Source organism: Aptenodytes patagonicus, chromosome 2 (genome assembly GCF_965638725.1).
Source record: "Aptenodytes patagonicus chromosome 2, bAptPat1.pri.cur, whole genome shotgun sequence".
In the NCBI taxonomy this organism is placed as follows: Eukaryota; Metazoa; Chordata; class Aves; order Sphenisciformes; family Spheniscidae; genus Aptenodytes; species Aptenodytes patagonicus.
In genome coordinates this window covers 17,707,010-17,722,656 of record NC_134950.1, presented here as the reverse complement: position 1 = coordinate 17,722,656, position 15,647 = coordinate 17,707,010, and the positions used below count along the sequence as shown (strand labels likewise).

At 32.8% G+C, this 15,647-nt stretch overlaps 1 protein-coding gene across 1 annotated transcript in view; it reads right to left on the bottom strand.

Annotated features, from left to right (window-relative positions):
* The window catches only part of CSMD3 (CUB and Sushi multiple domains 3), an 823,344-nt gene that overhangs the window by 428,337 nt on the left and 379,360 nt on the right, over positions 1-15,647 (bottom strand). The window contains exons 12-13 of the mRNA XM_076329214.1: positions 9,046-9,149; positions 3,531-3,643 (exon numbers count right to left, since the gene is read on the bottom strand). Of these exons, the coding sequence (XP_076185329.1) occupies positions 3,531-3,643; positions 9,046-9,149 (217 nt within the window). The remainder of the gene's footprint in view (positions 1-3,530; positions 3,644-9,045; positions 9,150-15,647) is intronic.

Genomic DNA, 15,647 nt, shown 5'->3' with positions numbered 1-15,647 from the left:
ATGCACTTACAATTTCAAATTGCTAAATATTCTATGTTTTCACATTAAAAAAAAAATCTACACATACATTTGAAGCATGAAAACAGCTTACACAACACTGAGCTAACAGGTAAAATATATCTCTAATGAGGCAGTGCTTGTATTTCTGTCCTGCCCATTCGTGATATTTATTGTTCTACCTTCCTAAGTAGTTTTATGTTATGCGATACTGGAAAAGGAATTTCAAAACAACACAAACTTATTTACTTTAAAATACTCTCTCCAATGTTTAAATCTCTATTTTATATTTAAATAATTAAAATGGGATCTAGCTATTAAAACTATAAAATAACTCCATATGCAACATATTAATCTAGAAGACAAAGATTTTTATTATTTCACAAAGACTTACTAGTTTATCTCAAATGGCAGATATATAAAAGAGAATAAACTGTTAGTTCCTGTAATAACATAAATTTAAAAGAATTCTTCAGCTGAAAACCTACTAAATTAGAGAATGCAGAGGTACTTAAAAATTCATTTGTCTATTTCTATCATTACAAATGATATGGCATATTCAATTCTATTCCAGTCAGAAAGGATGTGACCTTCTATCTCACACCTTGAGCAAGTATACCATTTTGGGGGACAATGGGTAAAGGGCACTGGGTAATGACATCCCACAACCTTCTGTTCCTCCCGTCATATTGCATGTAGGACTTGGAGTAATCTATATTCTTGAAAATGACTGCCAGACTCAGACCTAAATGTCAACTAGATTGAAGAATGTGTTTATGAATTTTGATGGGATGAGGCACACACATCTCCACTACCTCTGTAGTTAGTTGAGTCTCAGGATGCACAGAAGTAGATATTTAGGCATCAAAACATTTTAGTGGGAAATTATTTTAGCTATTAGCAAGTACTGTTATCGAGTACATTATCAAGTGATTAACTCCGACATAAGCAAGTCTGTAGAGTGAAACAATAGAAGATACAGTATCCATACTATCTATAAGAATTTGATTGTGTTTTAGTGGTTTTACTTTGGACAAGCTTCATCAGCTCCTGATCAATGCCCATTAGGACCTGGAGGACATGAGGAATGCTATTCCCGATGCTGTTCAAGTCATCTTATGAATTAACTCAAAGGAATGTAATTTGTGCCTTTCAAGATTGCTCTGTGATGATAACTAAAGCAAGGGGAGTGGGAACGATCAGAAGATTCAGTTCAAAAATCACACTGCTGGATCTAATCTAAAATGCTAATGTAGTTGCACCTTTTATGTAAGCAGAAACTCACAAGATCTAAATATATAATACATATAAATAGATACAGTATCAGCTGTAGTTAGTCGTCTGAGTGGGTAGTGGAAATTGTGAGGTGGAATGGGACAAGTTATAGGAATAGAATTTGATCTAGTCCATTAAAAAGAAATACAAGGAAGTTGGGCTTACATAATAATTCATGTAGTCACTTAAACTAAAATGTCCTCTGACCCTGACTCCCGGAAATCACAATTCTCTTAAGTAATTATGAACATTTTTGAGAGAAAAGTCCTTGCAATTTTTTGATTCTAGTAAAGAAGTCAGTGATATGTTATAGCCCTGAACACACTGTTCTAACTCAATTGCTCAGTGTACCTCACTGGACTTTCTCTCAACTTCCAATTCATAAGTTCCAAAACTTTAACTGCAAAACAGCTACTTATCCAAAATACTACCCATTTAGACATCTCTTTTCAGAGCCTACTTTCATTAAGAGAAGTGACAAACTCAAAGAAAAACCAACAAAAAAAAAAGCAGCCCCCCCACTTCCCATTTTATTTAAGGGAACATTGCCTGGTTTCTGGCATCTCTAATGAATACATCCTCTCAGGGATCAATGCAAAGGCAACTGATACAAAAAATTTATCCCATAATCTAGACTGGGGGGAAAAAAACAAAATAAAACAGAACAACCCCCTGCCACACAGCACCTATCCATTGAATGCCTGATGCATTCAAATGCTATTTAGTGAGCTAGTGTAAAGTACCAGTGTAGGGCAAGAGAGAAATACAGACTCAATATCTAGGTGTGCAATTACAAAGTTGATTATGTGGTAATGAGATTGTGAATGCTCACCCTTTCTGTCCCCTTCTACCTATTCATATTCAATTATTTTATTCTTACAGAACTATAGCTTCTAAGAATAAATGTAACTCATTAATAAAACAACACGTAATGGTACATTGTAAGACACGACAATAATCCTCTGCCTTCTGCAAACTAAAATTGATGCAAGTAAAATTAATTTTACTGGAAAAGAATCCTCTAAATAAAGGAAACAACTACTTGAGCTGTGCAAATTATTTCGAGTTCTGCAAATTATTTCAAGTTCAGATCTAAAAAGCTTCCTTTTCCACTCAGCTATGGTTCAAGGTTTGCTACATTAACAAATTCTTAAACTTGTTTATACTAATAATTTCTCTTGCCCCTTTCAACGCTGGAATGTAGAAATCCTGGGTCTTAATAACTACCATACAACGAAGTAGTAAGATCTTCCTATATTAGTCCACTAGATCTGAATATCAAGAGTGCACAAGCACTCTTGTGCCATACCACTGTAGAGCTTAATACACATGAACAGCCAAAGGAAAGTCATGGACAGAAAAAACCAGCAAGTCACATCATGCAGGTTTACTCCCAATATGCTTATTCACTCCATCTGCCCATCCTCAACAATATCCACTCCATTTCTAATACACATGGTTGTTGGTTTAACTTTTGCCTTTCCTCTCTCCCCTTTTGATGAATAATTTTGATGAATATTCATATTTTCTATTATCTAGTTTTGGTGGTAGGCAGGAACCATGCAATTTAAAAATTTGTTGCAAGAAATACATGCAGCTATGTTAAAGCTAATATAAAAATAATAAATATAATTAATTCTGTAATAATACAGAAGTGCATATATATGTTATTAAGTTTTTGTTTGATTCTGCTGTTCATGCTATATGAAAACTGTATGTTCTCCCAGAAGCATCAAATAGCACCAGCTGTTTTATGTTATGCGTTATAGATTCCTCACATTTTAAGACCATAAAGAACAACATTATTAGGTAAGTTTGCCTTGGCCCAAAACTCATAAGTAATTCCAATTCTTTGCTTGCAGTATTTTTTTTCTGTTATGGTAGGCATGATTAATTTTCAAAAGAATGTAGGAAATATTCATTTCCTTTACACCTTTAGCTTTAAATAATCACAGAATTATTTCATTTTAATATTTTTCAACATGAAATAACAGAAAATAGATGTAAAATTATATGCCAAAAATCAACTGCTGTAAGAACACACCAAATAGAAACTGTGCAGTTTCACGTGACATAAGACCTTTAAAGAGAACAAATTTATTTTTTGTATTTTTTTCAACTCAGCTTGCATTTTCTTGTTTTTAAAACTGACAGAACTGGAAATAGAATGCATCCCCTAATATGAAAGAAAAACACTTCATAATATTGGCTTAATTTTTGGTACACCATTAAATTCGCTTCCAATAATGTATCGTTACCTTTGTAGTTAACCTTGAAACCAATTGAGCCCACGCTTTCATCCGTTTGAAGGTGCAACCACATCTGATTGCTCATGCTCACAATTAAGTCTGGTACAAAGCTCCCAGTTAACCTATAGATAGAAAAAAAATCTGTAAAGCCATTAAGTATTAAGTAACTAGATTTTTTTTCTTTTTGTAAGGAATCTAAATAACTATTAAGTATTTTTTATGGGTTTTTTTGTTTTTAAATTCATTGTATTCAGCTCACACCCAATTAGTTATCAACTGGCTGGTTAGCCAATATAGCTCTCAAGGTTCCAACTGCAGATCTCAAGGTTCCAATCTGACTGCAGATTTGATAGCAGTCTATAAACACAAGCAACTATTGCTTGTGTTGTACGGAAATATTTCATCTCACTTGCAGTTGCTGATCCAGAAAGACATGCATCTCTCCTAATCCTGAACCTTATCTGGCAGTCCTGTGTGCATGACTCAGATACATGCAGGCATATCAAATAGCACTAGAAGCCTATAATGAGACACTACATTTATTCTTCAAAAAAAAAATTTCTCTGGTATACAGTTACCCACTTTGGAATACATGCATTGCATATTTAAGAGGAAGTTGTTATTCTTAAATAGCAATACTTTTATGAAGGTCCATGAATTCCCTGCACTCTCTCACCTCCCCTCATCACCTTTACCACAACAATGGAAGAATGTGCCTGACAGACTCAGCTGACGTTCATTCCTTCATTAACAAAAATACCAGATGTCAGGACTTTAAAACCTCCTAATGTTACAGGTTGTTGATTAATTAGAACGAACTAAGCTAAACTTCTTTTTTCTTTTTTTTCTACTTTTCATATTGCTTGCAAAAATTTGAAAGGCAATGAAATCCTAAATGTTCATTCTGTTTGCTGAAGGAAATAGTGTGATAGCAAAAAGGAAATGTTGTGAAAGCTGCAGTTTTGTTACATTGCATTTTTTTCCAAAAACTTTGTCTCAAATTTGGTAAGAGTTTATCAGCTAAAACAGAATGGTAGAAAGTACCAAAACATTTTCCATTCTTGTAGAATGGATCACAAGCACAAGACTGTGTAAGAGTGAAAACTGTTAGTTTGTTTTTTTCAGTTCTAACCATTCTTTAAAGCTAGCTGAAACTTCAAATGGACTATTTTAAATGTATTTTGCAGTTAATTTTAGTTCTCCCCTCTAGTCTTTTTTAGCTTGTTTCTGTATGAAATACTCTGCTGTGGGAGAAATTCATGTCTATTTCCCACATCTGTGTTCACAGATGGAGCTACTACAAGGACTCCTGCCAGAATTGAACAAGTAAATGCCTGGCCAAAATAATGTACTAACTGCTCATTCCCGCACTACAGGAAAGCATCTTCAGTGAGTTCAGTCTTTGCCAAATTAATAGACTAACAGGATGTTCCTCAGAAACAACACTGATGTAATGGCTAACAGAGTTTTGTAATTGTTGCTGGTGACTGACAGTACATTTTGGGAATATTAAGGCCATTGGGAATATTAATCTTTTTGTTGTGTCAGAGAGAATAATTCCTATAATAACCAGCCATCAAATTTTTTATCATTTCCATTTTCTGAAGTCAATTATAAATACTTTTTTTAAAATGCATACAGTTTTCAGGAATAATATTTTTCAATTAAATAGTACATGGGGAAAAATACCATTTGAAAATGCATTTTTGAAAATAAGAATCAATCAACAGAACACAGAAATCATTTGTTGCTCTTTTTTAAGTGCTTAGGGATCCCTGTACAATATTTGGGAAGACTTTGGGGCCACAGGGCAATAAGATCCAGAAAAAACAGCATTATGTGAAGGAAGTTATTTAAGATAATAATGAAATTCTGCAGTTATGAACTACCCTTTCCTCCCGGGGTTTATGTGACTTCCTCTACCCTGGATTCATTACCTAGATTCCTCTCCTGGAAGTAGGTTCTTACACCTTCCATTTCAAAAGCTGAGCAGTGAACACTGTCAACAGCAGAAATGGATAGATGTGATTATGATGCCTCCCTTTTTATTAAACAACTTAACAGTTACGACACTCAGCAGGGTGTTTTCCATCTCTTCCTCTAGGACTGCAGAACTACCCCTCCTACGTACTAGTGACATACGTTCCCCCTGAGAGAGTACACTGAAGACTAGGTTAGAGGATATTCAGAATATTGCGACACTCTCCATCTGCTGAAGATGATCTGTAATATGGGAGATTGGATACATGTACACCCAACATAGCAAGCATACTAAAAGAGTAAGAATTAGTTTCACGCCTTGTGCACTGGATTTTCCAAATGCATATTACAGGAACCAGTGCCCAGATGCATATTACATTAAGAGTCACCTGCAGCAACTGTCAGACCAAGCTGCTGAAAGCAGACTTCCAAACATCCTGAAAAAGTGCTGTGACTGATGTGTGAAGGAGGACCCACCGTTTCTTTTCCTTCTTCCCTCTATCCCTTGGTAATGAAACTTAACACTGCTCCATTTTGCAAAGATCTTAGTACCACAGGAAAGCACTAAGGATGCCTTCATATTAGTCATCTTGTCAAACACACAAAAAATGTACTCCATTCAGATTTAAGTTCACTTATGTGCTAGGCTCACTACCCTGGAGCAGTCTGTCCTGTTGCTGGGTGCATGTATATAGGCACAGAATTATAGGCACCCGGGGAAACTTAATTGCAAGTACTGAAATGGCTTTGGAGTTCAGCTGCTTCTGTGATTAGCACCAGTCGAGCAGGAATTATCAGGACTCCAATTCTCAATTTAGGAAGCATAATTCTATCTAAATGCCACTTAAATTCAGTTTTTGGTTCTGAACCTTCCTATCTAGCAGTGCCCAGTAAAACTACTGGATTAAACACTTGGATAGGTTTCCTGATTTACTTTGATAAATTGGAAGATAAATGTTTTCACATCATTTACACGTAAACCAGACATATTCAAACTAATGTTCTTCAGCAATTTGCTGGAGGAAAGATAATTATTTTAAAAATTAAAATCCAAAATTAAATCATACAATAGCTGACTTATTTGCTATGCATCATATCTCGGACAAAGTCTGCATGGCTCACAGGAGAAAAGATTTACAAGTTTTTTACAGTACTCAATTATGTTCCATCTTCCATGTAATTTTTTTTAAACATTTTAATCCTAATAACTTCAACATCGATACTTCTGATCACAGAATAATCAGTGATCATTCCACTGGTATACAAAAATAATACATGTGTGGCTGATTATACAATGTTATTTAATATTAAAACCCCACAAATTAATTGGGGGATTTTTTGCTTTTCCAGGATCCCCACAGTAAGAATTCTTTAAAATTATTTATCTAGTTATTTACAGAACAGATTCTCTTATCATATGTTAACACTTGATATTTCTAATTAAACTCTTTTTTTAAAGAAAATTACTCGGAATTCCTTTAGATTCATGACAAGTTTAATCCTGTAATTTCCTAATTTCTCCCCAACATAGGTCTCATCATCACACATACTTTTATAAAATACTAGCATCTTTAATGAAATAAAATCTGGACAGAGTGCTTTACTACATTACTCAAAATTTTAAATATCATTGTAATGGGCCTCAATGTGTTACTGTAATTCAGGTAGCAATGCAAAACAATACTTTAATTAAAAGTTAATAAGACCTGGTGAATTGGTACTTAATAAATGCTCTTTCCACATGAGAGGGTAGTCAATATAGTTTAGGAATCTAAGAATATCTGAAATTGAGTTCCAGCATTATTAGAAATGTATTTTGAAGGCTCAGTACTGTTACTGTTTATAAAATAGAAATTACAGTAGTTCCCCACTTCTTAAAACTATTATTAGTAGCAATTAGCACATCTACAATCCACTGAAGAAACTTTGCATTATCCTAAAGTAATTGCACCTGAAATACCTGGCCAAATCCTGGTCTCCTCATTGATAAGAAAGGATAGAACGATTACAAAACCAACTAAAAATAGAAGGTCAGATAGTCTATCCTCTGAAGGATAAATCTAAGGAAGAATTCATGACAAAAATCTGAAAATCTTGAAACAACTTGTATTTTCTGCTCAAAGTTTTGCAGTTAATAATATTGAGATGAAATTAGGGGGGAAAAAAAAAGGTAGACATTGGTTTTAGGGTATTCAAACCAAACAAATTATTTATATCATTCTTTTGATGAATAATGGAAAGCTACAATATGTAAAATAGTATGAAAACATTTCCATTAAATATAATGCAGGGAATATCATTTTAAGGAATCCTAATTTTGCTGTTCTTTTGGGTTCTGATTAAATACATTTTGTACTAAATATTTATCACATCTGCTTCAGTTCTGATCTGTTTTAAATTTGTAACTCATTTCAACTAATGATAAGATAAGGTCTTACTGAGAGGCCAGTTTATTTAAAAATAACAGTTAAATATTATTTGGCCTTTTCCAAAAATCTTTTGTAACTAGCAGACAATCCCTTATGGGTAAAATATGGCTTCTAAGCAATAAACAACATTTTTGTTATTTTTTTCATAAAATTGAGACAGATTTGAAAAAAACAAATACAATGTATTTTAAGGGGCCTTCTCTTACAAAACATTTAATTATTTACTGAGAATGGAATTGGAGCTGCATAAAATGACAGACTACAAGTAATACCTAATAAGAGTGTTCTGCATATTTTCAAATGACTGGGGAATAAACAGAAATAACAGAATCATTGGATTATACTGCTGTCTTCAAAATTTCACAAATTAAGGAATGAGATTCTGAATTTGTCTTCTTGAGACTGTTGTTATTATTGTAAGACCAGTTATCATCACAAGTTGAATATCTAAGAAATATGGATTCTGATGTTAATCAATGGTTGTTAAGTATTTATATCTGTCTCTATATATCTGGGTTCACACACTCCAGAAGAATGCTAATGGATCATAAAAATCTTATTTAATACTCAGTGCTGTCTGATTTGTAATCATATGTGGTTTAGGTAATATCCTACTCAGATTTTCTTTGTAGTAATTTTCTTCACTACACTAACTCATTTTTTGAGTTATCCACAATAGTCAATAAGCACTTAAAGGTAAAGATCCTATAGTACATCTTTTGTTATCCTAAGCTTGCTAGGAGATTGTAAAAGTTTATGTATAAGCTGTCCATTTGTCTATTTTTAATTAAGTTCTTACACACTTTTAATTTGAGGACTCACTTATAAAGGGAGCACAGTAGCCCCTAAAAATTTACATGTCTACACGTGAATGTACAGACTATGTCTTTTAAAATTTCTGATTTTATCTTTTTCTTTTCTGCTGTCTAGCTCATCTCTTTCTGACTTCAGAACAGTAAACGTATAATGATGTATTCAAACTGTCACCTTCAGTAATTTTAGAAGTTCAGTAAGATTAGTTTTTATTGAGATTTACCTGATTCTAATCACTATTTACTTTCATCAAAAAACACATATTCTGTAATGCATACAAATTGTAAATGCAAAAGACTTACACTTGAAGTACAGTTTTAGGATCACCCACTTCTCCTCCATCACCAATTGTCAGTGTGTCATAGCCAATCTCCAGATCAAATTCTTCAAAATTTATCTGAATAACCTACGAAATAAAATAAGCAAATATATTTTAGAAATAAAGAAATGTACGTGAGAAATGAGTCTGTAAATAAACTTTGCAGCAGTGTAAATAAGAGATTTTCCAATTAATAATTACATGTAACTTTAGCATATTTTACAATAAATTATTGTAATTAACCCAGCAGGTTTGGTTCATGAAATATAAATTATAATAACTTTACGGTATCATCACTCTGCTGACCTCCTGAAAGCACCATCATTTCACTTATTTATGTAGTTTTTACATGTTTAATACAATTCTGAATAATTGCATTACATTTTGATTAAGATATACTCAAAGGACAACATAACTAATTGCACTTTGTGCAATACAATTGTCTTCAAATAACAACTGAATAATTGTTCTTCAACTCTTCACTGAGTAAATGCAGTGAAAGTGAAGAACATAATTTACTCCTGACATCTATAATCTGGCTCAAGTAGGATAAAGCTGGATCAAAGGTAAAAGTCATTTTCTTATTTCATGAAACTGAGTAAAATGCAGCTATCGGAAGCATGGGTAATTTTTATATCCTGTAATTTAAATCGCAGAATGCATATTTCATGCTGAAGGATAAAAATTTCAGCTCCATTTTAAGAATACAATGAATTTTTCACTTAGAGCAAAATTCAACCATATCATTAGAAAAGAAAATAAAGCATATTGTTTCCACCCATGTATTAATCATGCTCTTTATGAAAATAATAGAAGTTCCTCATATTTTCATATAGATAAAAATGACAGAATACTTATGCATATGAATTTTTAATACTTATGTCTGTAATAAATGGTCTTTAATTATTGTTACAATTGAGAACTGAGAGTGTTTGTGTTTAAAGCTGTGGATGCCATTCTGATGGATTAATATCAAGTCCTTGAAAGCTCATATTACTTTGTTACACTGGGTTCTAGCAATTGTTTGAAGAAGAACATGTTTCTATGAACAAGAGCCAGCACAGGCAAGTTGGAGAAACTTATGTATGTTCCAAGGATTGTAAATTGTTCCGAAGGGAGGAGAAATACTTTTCTTTACATGTGTAAATGGGAACGTAAGTACACTGAGGAACAGCCAGTTTGGCATATTCACATATACAAAAGTGTGTGTGTGTGTGTGCATGTGCGTGCATGCAGATACATGTATGTGTGCATTATACGCCAGGGAACACAGTCAAGTAGAGAGAGTTAAGAGGGCCCAGATAGAGAGGACATAGTAAATTGTGTAGGCAAGTAGCTGATTTGTTCTAATTGTCTGAGTAAAGCAGACAAACCCACACATAAATCTTAATCTTCTTAGTGTAAAAAAATATTCTGGATGGTTTGTGTTGTTCTAGCCACAAAATTTGTAAGCCTAGACATAAGAATTTAAACTGAAATCCGTAACTAGATTTAAAGCTGACATATATTTCATTCACTATTAAAAAAAAAAAAAAAAGAAAAAAGAAAATCGTCTTCATTTTTGGTACACATTTAAATTATGTGCAATTAGATGTGCAGTTACATCAGTGCAGGGCAAAGGCTCCACAGGAAAACATGGGAGTTTCTGGGCAAATAATATTAGTATTGAATTCAAGTTGAAAGTATATTTCACTTATTAACAGCAACATACATTTTGCAACAATATCAATACTTAAGTGCTACAGCATAGAAAACTAAAATTTATATTCATAATAACAAGAAATCCAAGATGTTAAGAAAAATTGCATAATTAGTTCATCCACCTAAATCCTAATCTTGTTTTCCATTAAACACAAGAAGAAATGTAATCTTATTATCATATATTTCTTAGTAAGTGCAACAGTAATTTTTTTTAAATTAATATCCTTCCAGATATTTTATATTAATCGAGTACCACCAAATTGATACAAAACATCTGTCTTTTTGTAGTTGTCTTTATAAGCAGTGTCAGAAAGCTAAACCAGCTTTTCTTTAGCACAATCAACAATATCCCATGCTATGTGTATTTCATTGCAGAGGAAAGGATAGAGGTTAAGGAAAATATAAGTTCCTTTACAAGTGTTTCAAGATACATTTTTTTTAATTAGGCCTGACCTGAAAGAAAATACATATCTTTACCTATATGATTAAGGTTCAAAATTTTTTCTTAATTTCACTGGAGATACGTAAGATCTTTTTCACTATTTTTTGACAATGCTCACAAATAAAAAAAAGTAAGAGAACTCCATGAAAAAGATCTGACTTATTAGGGAATACCATGGAACAAGAAAAAATAACTACATTTGATTTTTTTGTTCAAATCATAAGCTTCGGCTTGAATCTTTCCACCAGTCTCTGGTGAATCCCAAAATTATTGATGATTCTGTTGTGATCTATCAGGTTATTGGCTGCTCTGATGTAATGTCTCATTCTTCTGCAATCTGAAATTCTTTTCTGAGATAAAGCAAGCTTTTTTTTTAAAATCAAAATAGATGTACATGCAAAAAAAGTTTATTATTTGTTTTTTCTGCATTAACATTTTTCAGAGAAGCATGTTTTATTAAAAGATTTCTGGCCCATTCTCTTTGTAACTCACCTAAAACTGCAAGAATGGGAAAAGTATGACTTTGAAAAGTGTACTTGTATAAAGCCACAGATGCATAGATTAGTCTACATCTGTCTTGTGTCATATTCTGTGAAACAGTCACATTTTTAATACAAGAAGCAGCAATGAAGTCATTAATAACTTTTACAATTTAAGAATATATTAAAAAATAAAATATTATATTTTAGTAACTGGCTAAATTTGGAATGCTAATGTGATAATCTTATTCTTGCAGTTGTTATTACTGTGATTTCTTCTTAAAAGTTTCTGGATCAACTGAAAATTAGAAAATGCTGCAACTTTGTACAAAACTACCAGTAGTAAAACAATCCAGAAACAGTAACCACCAAACAGGATCATATTTCATGTATAGGAAAAAGTAAAATATTATTGCTTGACCCAGTAAATCATTTTGTGTACCATGCATACCTCTGCTAGAAGAGGGTTAGAAACAGCTAGCAATAACTACTCCAGACACGTTACAGTACAAATGAAATATTTCATAACTTCAGATCATTAAAGGGTAAGCGAGCAACTGTATGTAACCTACTAATAAACAACCCATTTCAACTTAGGCTTAACATACCATACTTGAGCTGATTCACAGTACAAACTTTGGATTTGGCAAAGTAAACTTGCTATTTATTTGTCAAATATGCTTGTCGACTGAAACTTGAAGACATTTAATTTTAAGGGAATTTGCATAAATGGAGCAAGAGTAACATATAGCAACAGCAGAGATGTCAATATCCAACATGCAAGAGGCAGTAAACTCATTTACTACATATGTAATGCATAAGCATTTATGTGTTGTAACTGTGAAAAACAACTGTGATTTTTTGGAAATTCATCTTCTGCTGTTTATATCTTTGACATGCAAAGTACACAATGTACAATACAAAATGTACTTGAAATCTTTGCAAATATGCCTGAATGGCAAGAAAATAAGTACTCTTAGTGGTAAGATATATTTTCAGAGTCCTTCTTTTACAATGTGAGGTTTAGTTTGATCAGACCCAAAGACAGCTGGATTTGGCAGTGCTCGTTATATTGATTATTCCCTTTAGAATACTGAAAAGGTGTTTTGATGATATCAGCATTTAAAGTTGAGCATGCTGGAACCTTTAAAAATAAAAACTGAGATTTAGGTAAGATGAGTAAATAACTTAAAAATTTGTAATAAACTTCCCAAAAATTCTGCTTTTACCAGTCACCTAATATTTTATCTTTTTTTGTTTTTCTTAAAAGCTGTAAATGGTAGACCAAAGATAGGTGGCATCCTTGAATCAGTTCAACATTAGAGTAAAACCTCAAGGTAATTTTACATTTTAGTCTGCTATTGTTTGTAAGAATAAACACTTCAGGGAAAACTGTGCTGATTTATTACTATATTCTACATATTTTTAAACCAGATTAGCATTACTAAATTGTGCTATTATCTGGTTAGTAGATGCACAGTAATCAGAAGCACAGGAACAGGTATTCTTGATCTGTAAAGTCAAGTAAAGTCTTTTTTTCCAGTTTCCCAGAGCAAGATATAAGCATCATTAATATAAATGAGATATGATCCATTGTTTTTATTGATCCATATAAACAATGATCATGTTTAAGATGTATTTATGTATTTATTGTATTTATACTCCACCCCACAATCTCATTGGAAACTGGAAAAAAAATGTGCGGAGGGACCACAAAATATTTTCAAACAGTCAGGTATATTTTCAGGGAACAATACTATGAACAAAAATATTTCATCAATGATTTGCCTGAACTACAAGATTCTGGATAGGAGGATGATACTATCAAAAGTGGGTTCTGGAAGGCAGGCACAAGAGTGACATTTCAAAGATGCAGAATACCACCTGGCACAGTTTACCACCATAGTCATGATCTATCATTTCACACATTGTAAGTCAACTAATGATACGTATCTGTATGGCTTCAGAACTGAGAAGAATATTTTTACTTAAAATTAAGCCATATAATAATTACTATTCTCTTCTTTTTCAGAAACAGCTATTCAGTAGTCCCTGAAATTTTGTACCTTTATAATAGCTTTTGTGATGTGTCCAGCAGGTAGCAGACTACTATAACTATCCTGATACAGACTAATCATATTTTGAATTTTGTTGCAGAGGATATTATTAAACATGTCCCTAGACACTACTGTAAGGCAAAAGGAATCTTTTCTTTCCTCTTCCTCCACATACACACATACATATAAATTAAAGAATTATTTAAAATAAAATATGCTGAGCTGTGCACTCCTTATTCACTAAAATAAATACGAAAGTAGCTAAAAGGAAGGCAGTAGTCTTTCTACATCCTGGTCTGCTATTGCTATTTATAAACCCAGAAGCAATAAACAACTTATAATTGCTAAATTACATTAAATTTATAAACCCAGAACCAAATAAACAAAAAAAGATGGTAATACTAATGATTATTATCCAAGCTATACAGAAAAAAAAAGTCCTATTTGAAAAATAACTTTCTGAAAATTATGATGCTGTACTTTGGTCTCTAGTAATTTTGCAAGCACTTTTTCAAAGGAAGAAACGGGAGCAGAGTAGTAGATGTACCTCCTTTCTGCGCCTTGGAATATATCCTTTGGAACCCTCTCCTTGGGCAAAACTGAGTCTGTTATCCAGCTCAGAAGCAACACAAGAGAAGACTTTATTGAAAAGTTCACGGCTAACTTGAAAACTTCCTACAGCTCTTCAGAGAGAGAACACGCTTAGGACAATGTGTTCCAGACAGCAATCTTTCCAGACAATCATTTGATATGACTGTGTGTCTAGTTCTGATGGAACTAGCACCCCAAAGATTTTTCAAGGAAAGTAGTGTTGCAGGTGAAGTACTCAAGTTTTTAAAATTTCAAAACATACAAAGCAGAATGGTGTGTAACAGAAGCAAGTATATGTGCTTCAGAACTGCATTTGAAGGGGAAGTGTTAAGATTTAAAGTTGTGTGTATTTCCATATGTGCATCTGTTATCCTAAAGCTTCCAATGCAAATGTAACTCTAAAAATATTTTCGGATGTATAGTAATGTTTTCACTCCATAAAATTTGACATTTTACCAGTAAAGTAATGATGAAGAAGTTTCTAAAGATGTTATGAATCTTTTGTCCTAAAAGTAGTACTTAAAAATTAAGCTAAGAGATAGCTTAAATGAGTTATATCTTAGATAATATTAATAGTAAGGAACAAATTTGAATTAAAACATCCTACCAAGAACACAATATTATTACATACTATTTTGCTGCACATTGTATATAATTCAATGATTCAAAATATCCAAGAACTGCTAACAGCTGTGTAGCATAACTAGTTTAATTGGCTCTTTGGTAGTCACCTATTACATGAACAAAACACAAGCCAAAATGAAACAGCCTAAATATTAAGCACTTCTGTCCTTTCAAATTTAATTTAATCTTTGAGTATCAGAGGGGATGAGAAAAGGAGGAGACGGGGAAGAAAAGGAGAGAGAAAACTTGGAGATTTATAGAACGTTATAGATAAAAGCGGGTGACACACAAAGCTGTAAGACAATTCCAGGAGATAAATACTCACTAGCTGAACTGGAAAGTTCGTTCTATATTGTTGAGTCCATTTGTTGGCAATAGGATTCATCATACTTAACTGTAGACACCTACAGTGCAAACATCTATATTTGATGTAGGCTTCTTCATAACCAGTGAAAAAAACATGGCTAGAGTGTAATCTATTTCATCAAAAGGTAGATAACACACACTAGATCAACCACAGCTTAGAAGTACCTATTTCTCTTCCTCGACTATAAAGTAAGACTAGGCATTTATATATGGATGTCTACACTGTGGACATCTAAAATGGAATTCACTCACATAAATATATTTAAGTAGTTCCATCTCAGATGCTGTAAAGCAGCCAAAAGATCCATACAAACCTGGCAGATAC